Below are 16,580 nucleotides of genomic sequence, written 5' to 3'. Positions count from 1 at the left end.
CCACTAGTGAGAGAAACAGGTTTACCGAGATGTGTTTAGGTGTTTAAAAGAAAGTACTAAATAAGATATTTTATATAGAAATTTGTTGAGTTTTCAGAGGAACTCTTGCAGTACGTTGTCCGCTGAGAGACTTTAATTTCGTTTAGTTGAAAATGTCTTTTTGATAACGAAATAATATCCCTTAAAGCTTCTTGGATTCACCCAATTGTCTCTTCAGCTTCCTTATCCGCCTCATTCTCTTCCTCCGGCCCCCACCAATCCCTCAAAATGAGTTCATTAAAATTTAAATTTTCAACGCTGACTTGGCTGCAGGAAGCTTAAGCCTGAAGGATAATTTCAGATAAATGTGGCTACTTCTCCATGGACTACGCAAAAAAAGAACTGCGGGCAATTTAGAGGAGTATCCAGCCCCAGTCCCAGCCCCGGTCCCCACCCCTCTTCGGGCGTCGCTTTCTTCGCCAGCTTTGTGTTATTGTTGCGGATCTGTTGCTTTATGCGTCTCAAATATGCGTAAATATTGTTCCCCCAGCGTTCAGCTGGTGCCGTCTCTTTCCGACCGCCCTTGCTTAGCATTAGCATTGGCTCCTGCCATCCCTTTGGCTCTCTCTCCCTCGGAGGAAGAAACGCAATTTGCGCCGCTAACCTAACGATGATTGCCAAAAACGATGAGCGGGATAGCCGTGGGGGGAGGAGGATTTTAAATTTTTAATGGGAATGTGAAATAAGGCCCAGTACCCAGACAGGGACGAGGGCGAGGACGAGGACGAGGACGAGTACGACAGACAGGGGCAGACAACACTTTTGGTGGAGTTTGCTCTTTGACAGAGAGACTGACGACGGCTTCTGTTGCTCTGTTTCCTCTCAGTCTCAGCCGGATGGTTGGTTCGGTCTGTGGCAGTGGCAGTGGCAGTGGGTAGAGGGAGGGGGAGGACCTGCAGTCACTGTCAGTCTGAGTCGGAACGACTCTTCCCCGCTCTCCGACAGCCAGCCACGAAATTGTGATACCTAGCAGATAAAGTTAATGAATATTTGTACCTGATGAAGAAACTTTTAAATGTCAAATACTTTTTTCGGTTCAGATTTGATACCTTTTTGGGCGTCTTTATCTATATTTATCTATTTTGCAGATAAACAATTCCAATCCATGCTGCAGGGTATCCCAAGCTTCGACTACTTCTTCATTGGCCTCTCTTCCTCTTTCCAATTGTTTTCGATTGCCAGCCGCCAGCCTGCCAGCCAGCCTGCCTGCCTGCCTGCCTGCCTGTGTGTGCGTGCGTGTCGTGCTATCTAAAATTCAAATCTCCTGCGGTTTACAATGCGCCAGAACAGAACTCCACTCATCTCGGCCTCTCTCGCGCTCTCTCTCTCGCTCTCTCTCCGCTCTCTCTCTCGCTCTCTCTCGCTCTCTCTCTCACTTCCACAGAACGAGGCTTGGGGCGTCTGTCTGCCAGTTTCGTTGTTTTTCGTCCGTTTGCATTGTTGCCACACTTCGTACCCAGCAATGCAATTTTGTGGGGGTTGATTTCTCCTTCAGTTTTTGGAGTTCAAGGTTGAGTCGGGTCGGTGCCGTCCCTGTTTCGGGCAAATCTCATTAAACTGCAGTTATTGTGATGAGATTTACCCCGAGGGTTGCAGAAGTATTCCCTGTTGACATTTCTGTGTGTTGATTCCACCCTGAAGCTGGAAAATGTATTTTAATAATTTTCAAAATCTTTGTTAATATTTCGTTACTTTTCGAGTAATACTATATTTTTGGCGCTAAGATGATTATACTTGAGGAGTGGAATTAGGCTTGGAATCTGCAGGAAAGAGTAGTTTAATTCAAATTAAAATTATTTGAGAGAAAAGCTCCCTTTCCCGATAAATCTTTTAGCTCAAAATAATGTATTTTTTTTTAAAGAAAAATGGAACAATTGAGGCTTGATAAAGTTGTTTGTAGGTTCTGTAATCCACATATACATTAATGCATGTATGTACATATGTACGTAAATCTTTCCATATAAAAATGAAATATATATGTATCTCTCCATCCGTTAAGCTGTCTGCGTACATATCCTCTGTGCTCATTACATAAGCCCACTCCACGGCACTCATTCATATTCCTTTCCCATAAGTCTCCTCCTTTAATCCCCTTTAATTACAACCCACAATCCCATTTTTCCCACAATTAATTTAAGCCTTATTAATTAATCGCTGCCAGCAAATGAATTTCCCTCTTTGTAGGCTTCCCTTTGCGTCCATAGCAATACATATACTCATTTGTATCTCCTTTATTTCTCTGCAGGATCTCCATGACTGCGGGGCCCCATGCCACGCCATGTTCTTCCCGGAGCGAGAGCGGACCGTTCTCCGCTACTGGGTGGGATCCTGGGCGGCGGTCTGCGTGGCGAGCTGCCTTTTCACAGTAAGTTTTTGAACCAATATTTTCGTTGAAAATCATAAGGAACTGTACGTAGCATAGCCCCTATGCTACCTTGGGCGCCCCTCCATTTCCATCTTTCTGCTACCAGGCAGCCGCCCACCTTTGTTATCCTTCGCTGAGTGCTGCCATATTTTCTTTAAGTAGAGCTGAAAGCAAACATCTTTCCCAGGCGAAACGACTGAATCCTGCTGCTCCTCCACCAAGTCTATTATCAAGGGGGTCGGGGGACAGCGAGGGTCGGAGTGGCAGGAGGAGGTCGTTTGGCACTTTGGCAAATCCCACGCTTTGACATATTACCTGTCAGTGCATATTTTTCAATAAACTTGGCAAAACATATGCACAAGCCACCCCACCCTCGCACATCCCCATCCAGCACCCTGCGGCGCTCTTGGCAAGGAGGATGCTACCTTGATGGCGGAGCAGGAGGAGATGAGCACTCGGGCAGATGGGCAGACGGGGTGGAGCTGTAAGCTGTAAGCCTTGGAATCTGAATGTATCCATAGATGGTAGGACATACATACATATACCAGAGACCAAATGAAATTTTCAAATATTATTAGAATTGCCCTTTGATATTCCGGAATGTCCTGACATGCCTCGATGTGTCTCATTCCTTTGACTCGGTGGAATAAATGAATGCCTCCAGCATGGATGAGCTCTAAACTAATATTGGAAATAGTTCTCGCATTGTAGTACATACTTTACTTGGTGTCAGAAGTCGCTAGAGGAATGCGAATGTGGGAAGGAATATGCTTAAAGCCTTACAGAAGTTTGGGCAAGGGTCAAAAGATTTTTTAGGGATTGAAACTGTGAGGATATTTGAGTACAAACTTGCAATTTCTATAGTGTTTCGCTTCGATTGATAGTGTAGTTACAGTCGAGGGCGAATGGCATAATTCATTGTTAATATTCTAGGGAAAGTTCGATTTTATACGACTTCTTCAGTGTTCTGGCAACTCAATTCCAGTGGCAAACATTTACCATAAAATATCAATTTATTTCGAACAGTTTAAGCAATATTTGAGCTTCCCTCCGTTTCGTTCCGCCTTAGCGTATCCAATAACCATAAATCAATCAATTTCGTTGTCTAATTATCTCGTCTCGTCTCGTTGGAACTATTCATCATGTGAAAGGTCCTGTGAGGACGCTCTCTTCCTTCCTTCCCACTCGATCCCTCTCTCTATTGTCTGTCACTTAGGTTGCGCATATGGAAATCAACTTGTTAGCCAAGGATTTTCCCGTTTCCCCCTCATGCCACAAGCCATGCTAATATTTGTTACCTTTTTTGCGTGTATCCATCGTGATAAAAAAACGGAACATAAGTTGGAATAAAAAATCAATTTAGCTGTGGGGGAAAGACATAATGACAGTCTCTCGAATCAAAAGCAACGAAAAAGGAATCAAAGTGTTGGCCGAACCTGGTGCACTGCTTATAATTCCCAAGCAATCATTCGGAAGGATGATGGTATGAGTGGGGGGTACTCATACTCATAGAGTGGGAGACCCAAAAAAGAACATCTATCAAAGCGAGAGAGGTCCCAGGTCCCACCAGGGCCCAGCTCCCGGGGACTCTGACTGACACACACACGTCATAAAGTTGTGCTACATCCATCAAGCCCTGCAGAGTCTGGGGGTGAGCCACCCCCTGGGGGACAGTGTCACTCACATGGCGACATGTTTTTGCATGCTGTCCCTGGGTTTTTTCTCGCCCTCTTCCGTCCCTTCCTCTGTCCCTCACGGGTCTGTGATACATTTTTGTCATTGCATATAATTTGTCGCCCATTGTCAGCGCCAGATCCTGCCCACGCCATTCGAGGGCGTGGCATATCAGTGCAATCCAGAAGAAGAACAACAACATCAACAACAAATTCTATGCAAATTTCAAAATTGTTTTTCCAAAAAGGGCAAAGAGAGACAGCTAGAGAGCGGGAGAGAGCGGGAGAGAGGTTTTTCATTTGCCTGCTCATTCTACTTACTTTTTACGATTATGATTATGTTCTCTCCGAGTGTTCATTCCCATTTTCATTCTCATTCGTCGTATATTTATTTTTTTCAGGGTGAACGTTTTGCATTTTCCACGCATTCATCAGTCGGAGCTGAGTTCATGCAAATTTTCTTTATGCTTTCCCCTTCCGTTTCCCTTTTACTCGCTGTTATTTAGTCAACTGCAGCATTTTCGCTGATTTGATTATTTTTTTGGTTTATTTTTTTGGATTTACAGATTGATTAAAATTCATAAAAATCATTGCATCTGAAATAATTTCTGGACTGTTTTTATGAGACTGGATCAGAGACTCAAAGACCAGCGGACAAGATTTAATTTGGCGTTTCGTTCACTACTGAGAAATTATATCTTCGGTGTCAGTGCAGAAAGAGTTCCCCGTTCCGTATTCTGTTTACCGCAAATATTCCACCCCAGCTCCCACATGCTACATGTGTGAATGGTTTTCATTTTGCATCCTCCGCCGTTTGCCATTTTCCAGCTTATATTTTCGTATGCTTATAGTTTTGATGCCCCTGCGAATTTCAGTCAATACATCTCAATAAATTCCCCATGAATGTGGTTTTGTTTGTTGTCTGTTTGTTGATTTTAATAAACTTTCTCTCTCGCCACGAGTCTGTATGTGGTAAGAGTGTGTGTGTCTTGTGTGTAGATAAAAACTGCAATGCCACAAAAATATGTCAATGCAAATGGCAATGGTAAAAAATATATGGCACACGAGAGCATTAGAAAATTGCAGTTGAAGCTTATGAGGATATATGTATGTACGTACGGATATGTACATATGTCAGTGTATGTACGCGGTAGATGGAGGAAAAATATACGAGGATGCAGATGATTGTTTGCCTTTCTACTTTGAAATAGTTCACATTTATTTAGATTTAGTTGTGACATTTCTGGGCATTTGCTATTCAATAAATAAACTGCTCAACTAATTGAATGGAACGAGGCGAATGGGAATGGGAATATTTGTTTAGGAATACAAGTTATGGCATTTAAAAGAAAACCTAAAATAATTGATTAACATATCAGAAAAAATATTTGAAACAATAATATGAAAAATATGTAGGAGAAAACATTTGAAAATAAAATGGTAAAAGAGGAAAAATACATATTGAAATTTAGATGAAATGAATGAATAGTTTTTCTACCAAGTGAAAGAATTTTAAAGACAAATATTCACAATTTGGGCTTTAATAAAAGTTGTATCTCCAATTTGAAATGAAAGAATTTTGATGCCTTGATTTGATTAAATTGTTTGTTAGAGCATGGATTTTCTTGAGACAACTTTAAGCCAAGCAGGAAACATCATTCGCCTCCCAGCATTCAACTTATTCCCCAACAAATTTTCCCTGACAGCTCCAACTTTTGCCCAACTTACAGATAGTAACCCGGGGAAAACCTTTGGGGCTTTTCATTTCCACTATCAACTGAAATTATAAGCAAACAAATTTTATTTCAATTTTCGCGAAACTGAAACTAGAACAAATATTTTTGCACCAGAAACTTTTGTCTCAAGTTGAGGGCTCCGAATGTCAGACAGGTAAAAGTGACGGCAAATTTCTGAAGGGAAAACTTACTGTCATGCGGTGATGGGTGAGGATGGGTCTAGAGGGGAGGGTGCAGGTGATAGAGAGGACGTGGGAGTGTGTCACATCAACTGTCAACAATCAACACCTTTTTCATTAAACGCATTAGATGAGATGAGACAATGACTCTGTCTGTCGGGCAGAGTGTGTCTCTCCCTCTCGCTCTCTCTCTCTCTCTCTGACTTGACATTTGTTTTCCAATGAAAAGCGAAAAGAGGAAATGACAATGTGTGTGTGTTTGGGTGGAGGAGGAAAATGGCTTGATAGCTGAAAGGGGAAAACAGGCAAGCCTGAGCGGAGACAGGGACAGGGGCAGGGGCAGGGGCGGAATAGCAAATAAACATGGAGGATGTTCGTTTGTCGTTTCGTTGTTGCTGACTCGGATGACTTTTCCTTAATTACTAAACCTGAGCAGGGGAACTAAAATTGAAAACCAGAAAACTAAAAGTAATACTCGTACTGAGAGCGCGACACGTGGAACTGAATGTTCAGTGAGGCAAATATTTCCAAAGGTAAAGGTGCAGATGTTAGTTGAAAGCTAAATAGAAGGAATCCTTTTGGGGATCCACAGGCTTTAAATGTTGATAAATGGCCCAGTCTAGATATCCATTTAAATATTAATAATATCTAACTATCCAACCGTACAGATGGGTTATGTCTATAATTTAATATAAATATAATATCCCAAGCCGAATAATTATTTCTCCCTATCGAACCCAATTAACGCTCTCTTTTTGTGATGTGTGATTTTAGGTTTCAACATTTGATTTTATGTGTTTTTTTTTGTCGTGTGCTCCCAAAACGATTAATAATTATAATTATTAAATGGGCTATCTGCCTCGCAATTTTTAATCATTGAAATGAATATTCCATAAACGTCGAAACTGTCAGAGACAGCGAGCAGAAAACCTCAAACAGTTACCACAAATTTATGCCGCATTCGCTGCCCAACCTGACTGAAATGTTTATGTTAATAGTTAGTTGTTATAATAGACGATCCGCTCCACCCTCCAGACCTACTAAAAACAATAAAAACTATCTCATTGCTGTTATTTCCCTATGCAAATTTATGCAATTTTTGTTCAAAGTATTTTTTTGTCAGTTGAGTTAAATCTAATTTATGCAAAATTCAAAAACTGCCAACCAACCGCTGGCAAAGCTCTCCAAGCTCTTCTGTGGCTTTTAGTTTTCAACACTCCAACAGTAGGTGGGAGAGGGGAGCTGCGGCTGGCGGGAGGTGGGAGGTCTGTGGGTGTAACCATTTTAGTTTTTGGGCTGATTTTAATGACCCAAGCCAAGGAAATTTATGAGCGCTAAAATTGAAATTATATTTGTTTTTTTTTCCCTGTTGACCGTGAAAGGCGCGGTGTGAGTTAAATAATTTATTTCGAGGCGAAAGAAGCCTAAACGAAGGCGGTGGAAATGTGGAAAGTGGCTACGAAAGAGGTTAATTTTTTGTGGGTGGAATTACGTTGGAATGGCAACAGCCAGGGGTCTAAGCGATCGGATTTGATTGGTTTGGTTGGTGCTTAAAGTTATATATGAGAAGTTTGTACAGCGAATAAACATAATTTGCAACAGTGAAACATAAATAAAAATAAAATCGAGGCTCCTGCTCATAGGGGTCCTGAGAGTTGACACTTCTTTACAGCCTTAAAGCAATTTAAGTCTGAGCACACGCAGCAAAGACAAATGGCGGAGGTTCTCTCTAGATGTTTTTTTCTTTTTCCCCCCATTCCCTGGGCCACTCCTTTGCTTCTACATTCATTATCATTCCCGCCCCACTAAGCCAGGCCAAGGCGGTCCTTTGTCTACGAGCAGACCCTCACAACCCCGAAAGTCCCGAAACTGAAAGCGGCACAAACAAGCCCCAGCAAAGTCATTTCATTTGATCATTATTCTACTCGAACAAAACTATCAGCTAGAAACAGTTGGGTTTTTGGGGTGATATGGATGGAGCTCAGCATACGCACTCGCATGTGTGTGTGTGTGTATCTGAGTGTGCGTGTGTGTTTGTGTTGTTAGCCTTGCATTAATGCGGCGAGTATTATTGTTACCACGACTAGACCTTTGAATTATTCATAGATGCAGAAACGCACTCCTCAGACTGCGACTCTCCATCGCCCTCTCGTTCCCTGTCTCCCACAGAACCGAAAATTTATTCATTTGGAAATCGTTTTTCTCCTCTGAAATTATAGTTCTCTTAGCCAGCTTACATCTAATTTCCACCTACGCATGGTGCTCTTTCCCCTTCCCTCTCAGCCCATGCCACTCTCATCATTTACATATATGTACGCAGTACATATATACACATGTATGTACATATATGCTAAGTGTGCGGTTATTTGTAGAGGATCGGAAGGGGCTGGGCTGGGTTGGGCTGGGGATAGGGTGCCAGTGAGTCACTTCACTTTGTAACTCGTTTTGTCGACAGACAGAGAAAAGCTGAGCAATTGAATTGAATTGTTTATTTATGCCATGCTGCAAATACAAGCAACCAACGGGGAGTTCCTGCAGCATCTACCCATCCCTGCCTCTTGCTGTCTAGCAATTTGTTGTGCCACGCATGAGAGGCGTGTGGAAGAGGGGTTTTGTAGGTGTGACCAGCTACAAATGAAACGAAATAAGCTGAAAATGTTTCGAAAACATTTGGAAGCAGCAGCAGCAGAGACACAAGCGAAGACTTGTCTCCCAAACGCCCCGGAAACGCCCACAAATTATGCGTCAGTGGGCGGGCATAGAGAGAGAGAGAGAAGAGACATCTGTGGGTGAAGTTTCCTCAAGTCGGGGAAAAATATTCGGAGACTTTTGTTTGTGCCACACCCACACACGAAATTCGAGAGGAAATTCGCAAGGCAGAAGAGTTTCACTGGAAGATGGAAATGTAGAAAAGGGTTTCCGAGAAACCTTTGGTTTGGCATCGGATGTACCAAAGAGATCATGCGAAATGAGACAAAACAAATTAAAGCAGTTTTTGTTGCCATCATCATCATTGCCTCAGGTACACCTCAGACCCATTCCAGCTAAGGACATTTTTGGCCATATTCATTAAGGCCAACCCCGAACGAGAGGGAAGCGAAACCTTGCGAAACAAATGGGACCCCTCTTGAGAGTAAATGCCACAACAATCACAATCAGCTAATGTGTAGTGCCTAATGACCAGCAGGCAGTGGTCCAGGGACAAGGCCCCCACCCAGAGCCTAATGCGATTTTAAGAGAATCCCAAAGAAGCTCGGCTTAATTAAGGCAAACACACAATAATTAAATCCAAATTCATATTTAATATGTTGCATTCTTTTCCTCCTTCCAGGTGCTCACCTTCCTGATCGACTCGTCCCGCTTTCGCTACCCCGAGCGGGCCATCGTCTTCCTGGCAGTCTGCTATCTGGTCGTCGGCTGCGCCTACGTGGCCGGTCTGGGAGCGGGCGACTCCGTGTCGTGCCGCGAACCATTTCCGCCGCCAGTCAAGCTCGGCCGTCTGCAGATGATGTCCACCATAACACAGGTAAAAGGCGACAAGACCCATTTGATATACCCCCGCAGAGGACTTGCACGCACGGATTTTATTCATTATTAATCATTATTGAGATATGTATTCATACATACATATGTATGTCCGTATATCGTACGCAACCTATTGGAATATTCACAATTAAGATTCCACTGTCGATTCTCGTTAAACCTCCAAAGAGAGGTATACATCAATAGTCAGACAGTTCCTCATGTGTTCACATTTTTGTTTTCCAATATATTAATATCGATCTTTATTCTATGCATAAGGAAACCTTTTGTATGAACAACTATCATTATCTACCGATATAATCCAACGAAACTTCAATAAATGATATTCCATAAAAATCTTGAATATTCTGAGCAAGATCGAATCGTGTAATATTCGGACCTCCATGACAAGTCTGCTTCTGTTTCTGTCGTTTCCTATTTTTTATTGACCAACTTCTCTGTTTGCCTTTGGTTTGTTGCAGGGCCATCGTCAGACGACCGCCTGCACCGTATTATTCATGGCATTGTATTTCTGCTGCATGGCCGCCTTCGCGTGGTGGTCGTGCCTCGCGTTCGCCTGGTTCCTGGCCGCCGGCCTCAAATGGGGCCACGAAGCAATTGAAAATAAATCGCATTTATTCCATTTGGTTGCTTGGGCGGTGCCCGCCCTGCAGACCATCTCTGTCCTGGCCCTGGCCAAAGTTGAAGGTAAGTCCACCCACAAAAAATATTATTATTGATTTACTAACACAGCGACCTTGAACCTGTGGGGCATCCATCCATTATACACATAAATCTCTATCGGTAACACACTCTCAGCCCAAAAAGCCCTCAACCATTTCGTCAGCCTGGAGGCAATTTCATCGTGTAAGGCGAAACCGTCATTAGACATCATTTGTGGCATTAACTGTATCTGTATCTATTTCTCGTGGCTGAGGTTCAGCCTACCATCTCGGACCGGACGAGGGAGAAAACTTGAAGAAAACCCTAAAAAATAAGCGATGAAACAGGCCGAACGGTGGGCTTTGTGGGCAAGCAACGCGACATAAATGTAAATTGTATTTGAAAAAATTTGTCGAGTGATTTCGGAGTGATTTTGTATATGGAATATAACTATTGAACTTTGTATATTATTTTTGGTCATAATTCCGAGCGATCTAAATATTATTAGACTACACTTTTCTGTGTCTTTTGAAATTTCATAGGAATCGAAAACATCCACAAATATCCAAAAATCTTCAAAAAACTTTTACGAAACTTTAAATTTTGCCGAAAGAACTGCTAATCACCAACCCGTTTTAATTTGTAAGCTAATGGAAAAGAATATTAAAAGACCATTCAGTTGATGAAATAATTTGCCTGTTGGCAGCAGTGCCTGTCCCACTGTACAGTGCACAGTGCGTGTGCCGTCCGTTTCATAGTCATTTTGTGGTTCATTTGAAAATGTGGCCTCAGCATGGGTTGGGTTATTTGGGTCTGCCTGGATACGGAGATACTTTCGGGAGGAGCTGAGGCGAGCTGGGTTTACGTCCGCGATTTCTAAACAATTTAATGACCTACGTGGTCGAAAGCAGACACGAAATAAATCTTGCCGGCCACCAAAAATGCCAGGCTAAAATGGTCACGTTAAAGTGCCGTAAAAATTTGTGGACTTTAGATGAGTTGGAGTTCAGGTTCGGTTCGTTCTTGGGTGGAGTCAAAGAACAAGACCCAAACTAATTCGCCCAACGCGCTCTCTCTAAGCCTCTCTCCTTGCCAACACGAGGCCCAGAAGAGCCAGAAGAGAACTAGAGGCTTTTTGGCCATTCTTTTGGCTCATTTCACATTTTCGGGCTTAATTAGATTGCGGCTTAATGACTCAATTGTGTTTGGCATAATGGAGCTTTCGAAATTCGGGGCCAAAACTCCTAAAGCCAATTCCTTGTGGGGTGCTCACCCCATCCCCACTCCCACGCTTCTCTTGCTCCCCGTCTTGCTCTGTCTTTCCCCCATTCCCGACAATTTCCAATATGACCAGACGGCAGTAATTAAATACAGCAGCACATGATTATGGCTTGTTAGGCAAATCGAATGAAAGTCATAGACAATTGGGATGTGGATGTGGGTTGCGGAAGGCAGGGGGTGGCCACTTATATAGCCCAACATTAGCTGGGCCTCCTTAATGGACAGTTAGGTAATTTACGGGTGGAGAAACAGGGAAGGGAAGGAGTGAGAGTTCGAGTGCGAGGTTTGGTTTGTGCTTAACACTGGATTATTGCTGCATTTGGGGGCCAATCTTCGGGGAAATTATCTGGCTTAGGCAAAGCTTTGGGAAATGTGGATTTCGTATGATAAGTCAATCAATGTGAACGGGAAATCCCATCAGAGAATTTGATGGATTAAATCGAGGATTCAGCCACGAAATGTCCGAACTAGGGGGAGCGCCTCTATAAATGGATAGTTTAAGGGAAGACTAAAGACTAAAGTTATAAAGAGTGTGGTGAGTGGTTTACATTTTCCAATACATTAATAACGAATTGTCAGTCTGCAGCTCCAGTCACATTTGTTCGCTTATGAGATATTTATGCATATAAATATAATAAATATAAATATATTTTATTCTCCCTCTTCCCTTGGATCCTGCGGACCGTTCACCTCTCTTTTTCCGTCACTTTGAGACGCAATTTCCATATCGGAATTCCCTTCTCTCCGCCTAATTGCTTTGCGATGCAAAATTTTTCAATTGCTTAACAAATATAATCAAAAATGTTCACTCTGGCAACAGGCAGACCCAGCCAGCGACCCGCTAATGCATGCAAAATGCCAAAAGCCATAAAAAGCATATTTCCAGCCATCGCATCTTATATAAAAACATTAACATCCCAGAGTCAAAGGCAAAGACGATTTATGGGGAAAATCTACCGAAAAAAATGACGACTTAATGCACTGCAAAAGACTAACGAACGGGAGAGGGGATCTGGGTGCTTGGGGGTTTGGGGGTCTGGCTGGCACTCCTTGTGATGGTTCGCCGCGAAAACGGTAAATGGAAAGGAGTCCGGGGTCGGGCCCGGGCCCGATGAGGAACGGCTACGTGGCAGCCCATTCAGGAACCATTCAGCGACAATTAATGTTAAATTTAAAAATACATTATTTTAATGTGTCGTCGGTGCGAGAGGGAGATGGCAGCAGAGACAGTTGTTGCTGCCTTGGGCATTGGCGATGATGGAGGAAGGGAAGAGCAGCAACAACAGAGCTTTAGGCAAACAGAGACAGGGACAGAGACAGAGGCTTCAGGCTGGAAGCTTTTGCCGTCGGCTACGTGCATTGAATTTGTAATTTGCTCACGTTCGTTGCAAACATTGAATAATGCTCACAGATATACCCTGCCCTACCTTCGCATCTCGCCCCGGCGCCCGACACTTCTAGAAAAGTAAATAACTGTACGAGCAGAGTGGGGTAGAGAGCGAGCGAGAGAGTACCGAAAGGGAAGCTAACAATTTGTATTGACTGCAAAACGCGTTGGCAGCTCATTTGATGGATTTCCCTTTTAAGAGAGTGGTGAGTGAGCAGAAGAGGGGGTGGGGTGCCAAGGCCTATGAATCACCTGCATAAATGTCCAGCTGAGGACATTTTCTCCATTCTGACACTTGCTCTGTGTGTGGCATACTAAACGAACTCAATTGGTTAACCGTTTGATTCCGAACAAACATACACACACACACACACACACGTACATAAGCACTTCCTTAGGGAGAAGTCCAGCCAGACGCAACAATTTCCTTTACTTGTCTACAATTTATTACGATTTCTTTTTTGCTGCTGCTCAACAATTATTTTACATTTATAAGAGGAAGAAGAAATATGCAAATTAACGGAGACAGAAACAGAAAGGCGACGAAGGCAGAAGGCAGAGCAAAGGAAAATTAGCAATTTGTTGCGCCTTAGCAAAATTATATGCCTTGGCAGGCAGTCAAAGAGAGAGTTCTCTTCTTTATTTGTCAAGTTATTAAAGAGCAAGCCGAAAGAGGGAGTGGGAGGGCTGCTATGAAATTAGCATAATTTATCCAGGGCGGAGCAGAGCAAAGCAGTGGAGGACAACTAACAGCCAAAAGAAGAGCGAGAGCAATTGAGAGCAACGCATCTTATTGAATGGCATAAAAATACTTACCGTATGAATGATTTATGAAATGCAATGCTTGGGGACAGGAAGCAGAGAGTGGCAGTAGAGTCTGCTGAAAGCTTTTGGTCAGCCAAAAGGGGAAGTCCGCTTAAAATGTTATGCAAGTGCCGGAGGAAACTCGGTTCAAGGATCGCATCACACAAACCTCCACTCTGGGATGCTCTTGGAATTGGCTCTCTTGAGCTCTTTCTCTCTCGCTATAGCTGCATAATCAAATAATGCGCTTTGCCATTGCCATGGCAAACTTTTGACAAACATACCCCACCAACACACATACACACATACACACAAAGCAAAGCAAAACGAAACGAAATGAAATGAAAGAGAGTTAGAATGATGATGATGAGCAGAAGAGAGAGCGCAGAGCCAGTTCGGGGAATGGCAATCGCATGCGAGTCACATACAGCGACTGACTATGCGACAGTTGGACAGAAGTCTTCTCTGCTTCTCTGCAAGGAATTCATAAGCAAGCCGTGGATAACGGATGAGTCGACAGGAGCAACACCCTGCACTTTAGGCATCTCCTGCACATAGATCTTATTCTTAGCCAATAAGTGATTGCAAGTGATATACTGCAAATCCATGCTGCAACTGAACATCCATTTTGTATGTATTAATTGCGCATTTCTTTGAACTTTTAATGCGCCGCACATAACCGCTGGTGGCGGAGTGAATATACCCCTCCAACTGATTGAATGTTCAATCCTTAAGAAGAAGCCACAATGCAGTTGGACAAGCTATCAGCAGCAGCAGCAGCAGCAGCAGCAACAACATAGCAGCACGAACAATGTGCGTTGAATGGCATGTGGCAAAAGTTATGGAGACTTTGGCGCGTAAAACCGGTAGCTAAAATGGCTGCCAATGACGTTGGAACAGGGGAATATGGTTGGGGGAAACAACAGCAAAAAGCGTGAAACGTGTGCGTGAGCAGCAGCAGCAGGGGCAGTGGCAGGGGCAGCAGTGGCAGAAACAGCGAGGCGACAACAGCAGCAACTGATACGCAGTTTGAGATACCGCGACGTTGTTGCTACATTGGGGCTACATGACTACAAGCTGCTATTCACTTGGCGCTGCCTGTTGGCATGGCTAGTCCGGAATGAGTGCGACTGTCGAGTGCGAGTGTCAAGAGGGGAGTCAATGAAAAAATATGTAGCTTTTTACAGTCGCATCTTTGATTTCGTTTACCACTTGAGAGCACATCCTCGGATACCCTGTAGCGAAACGTGTACTCGTCTAACGTACATACAAAATACAAAATAAAATTAGTTCCATCTGCCCAGTAGGGTATTTTCATGGCGACTCTCAGCCCATGCCACGCACCAAGACAGCCTCCAGTTCGCTTACAAGTATGTGTACTCGTGTACGCGCTTCATTTGTGGGGCTTCTGTTGTGATGTTGTTTTGCTCGCAGATTATTTGTTTGATTTCATTTTGATATTTTGTTTATATCCCAGCCCTGATCCGCTGTCGAGTCATCTCTGACGGCGGCTGGGGCACTACGTGCTCCATTTGCCTAATGTCGTTTTTATGAGTTTTTACTCCCCTCGTCGCCGTAATTTGATTGTCATGACTGAGGCTTCTCTTTTATGGATTTTTCTATTAGATACTCGTAATTGTTCGGCAAGTCTTTGCCGGACTTAACCTATGATAAAACATAAATTCGCTGATATTTAGCGTAACCCTTGATTACCTGCCGGCTAGAGTGGTCGGTCTAAATTAATATCCATAATTATGTAGAACTTGTAACGGCTTGGGATCATTATAACTCCATAAAGCTTTTGTCGGCTCTGGTGGTGGCCCGTTCCCACTAATTTGTGGCAATTAAATTCATTAATTCAAATTAATATGATTCGAAAAACATTAAAATTAGGCAAAATATGCGCCGGCTCCAAGAAAAAGCTCTGAAGAAAAAAGACTGCGTTCCGCTTCTGACATGCCCAAGGGCGAAAAGAAAGAGAACTGTAAAAGAACAAGAACAAGAAAAAAAATGTAGGGCCAATGACCAGAAGAGGGAACAATGGAACGGAGAAACTGTGCAAAGTGAGGCGGCTAAGTGTGAAGAGAGCCATGTTAATGATGCGGGATCCGAACTGTCCAGAGTCCACACTAATGAACAGCGTCGTGGCGGAGGTTGAGTGACATCTGGGAAAGCTTACGCTGGCGAGTGTCCTTGGGAGACTTACGACCTCATGGGACACAACATATGCTGGGTGAAATAAAGCATTCGAGATTCTTGAGCTACTGATTGATAGTCTTCGAGCAAAGACCTTCCAATGGGCTACTTCGAAACTGTACTAAATATTAGCCCAATTATCCATTTCCATTATCGTAGCTTATAGTTCAAAGTCCCATTTGAACGTATTAAAGTTCGATTGGGTTGTTTATAATCCAACCGAACTCCCACTTCGTTCCAATGAATCTCAAAGTAAACCCCAAGAAAGAAACAAGAATTTGTTGAGATTTCATCGATCTGTTACAGTTAGGGAAAAAGTAGGCTTATGTCGAAAAAAAGTGATTCCCCTCTGGCAAATTGATTCCAGGCCTACAACCGCTCCGTTCCTCCTCGTGTCCCAGCCAGCAGCCAGCCTCCCCTTGGCGGCATCCTGCTGTTCTGTTTATTTCTAATATCCTGCCATCGTTTTTCGGGGCGACAATAAACACGCCCCCACATGAAAATTCGGTTCGAAAATTGTCTTTTGCGGCGGCCATAAAGCGCAGCCGACACGGCGATGTCATTAAAATCTCTTTTCGACAGAAAGTTTCCTCGCCGCCATATCGATGGGATATCCTCGGGTGCCAGAGGCAATTCAAACGCTTCCTGCGGCGCTTCTCAACACCTTTGACCTGCTCACCAGCCACCACCCGCCAGGAAAAGCCTCTCCCCCGCCCCCTCGACAACCTCATTGAG

The 16,580-nt window shown here is 43.5% G+C and overlaps 1 protein-coding gene across 1 annotated transcript in view; it reads left to right on the top strand.

Moving 5' to 3' along the window:
- Positions 1–16,580, top strand: part of LOC111066737 (frizzled) — an 89,699-nt gene that overhangs the window by 28,399 nt on the left and 44,720 nt on the right. Inside the window, exons 2-4 of the mRNA XM_022355568.2 lie at positions 2,285–2,404; positions 9,324–9,518; positions 9,997–10,222. Coding sequence (XP_022211260.2) covers positions 2,285–2,404; positions 9,324–9,518; positions 9,997–10,222 — 541 coding nt within the window. The remainder of the gene's footprint in view (positions 1–2,284; positions 2,405–9,323; positions 9,519–9,996; positions 10,223–16,580) is intronic.

This window comes from Drosophila obscura, unplaced genomic scaffold, assembly GCF_018151105.1.
Source record: "Drosophila obscura isolate BZ-5 IFL unplaced genomic scaffold, ASM1815110v1 contig_189, whole genome shotgun sequence".
Classification (NCBI taxonomy): domain Eukaryota; kingdom Metazoa; phylum Arthropoda; class Insecta; order Diptera; family Drosophilidae; genus Drosophila; species Drosophila obscura.
The sequence above is the reverse complement of the archived record's forward strand: the minus strand, read 5'-3'. Positions and strand labels throughout refer to the sequence as shown.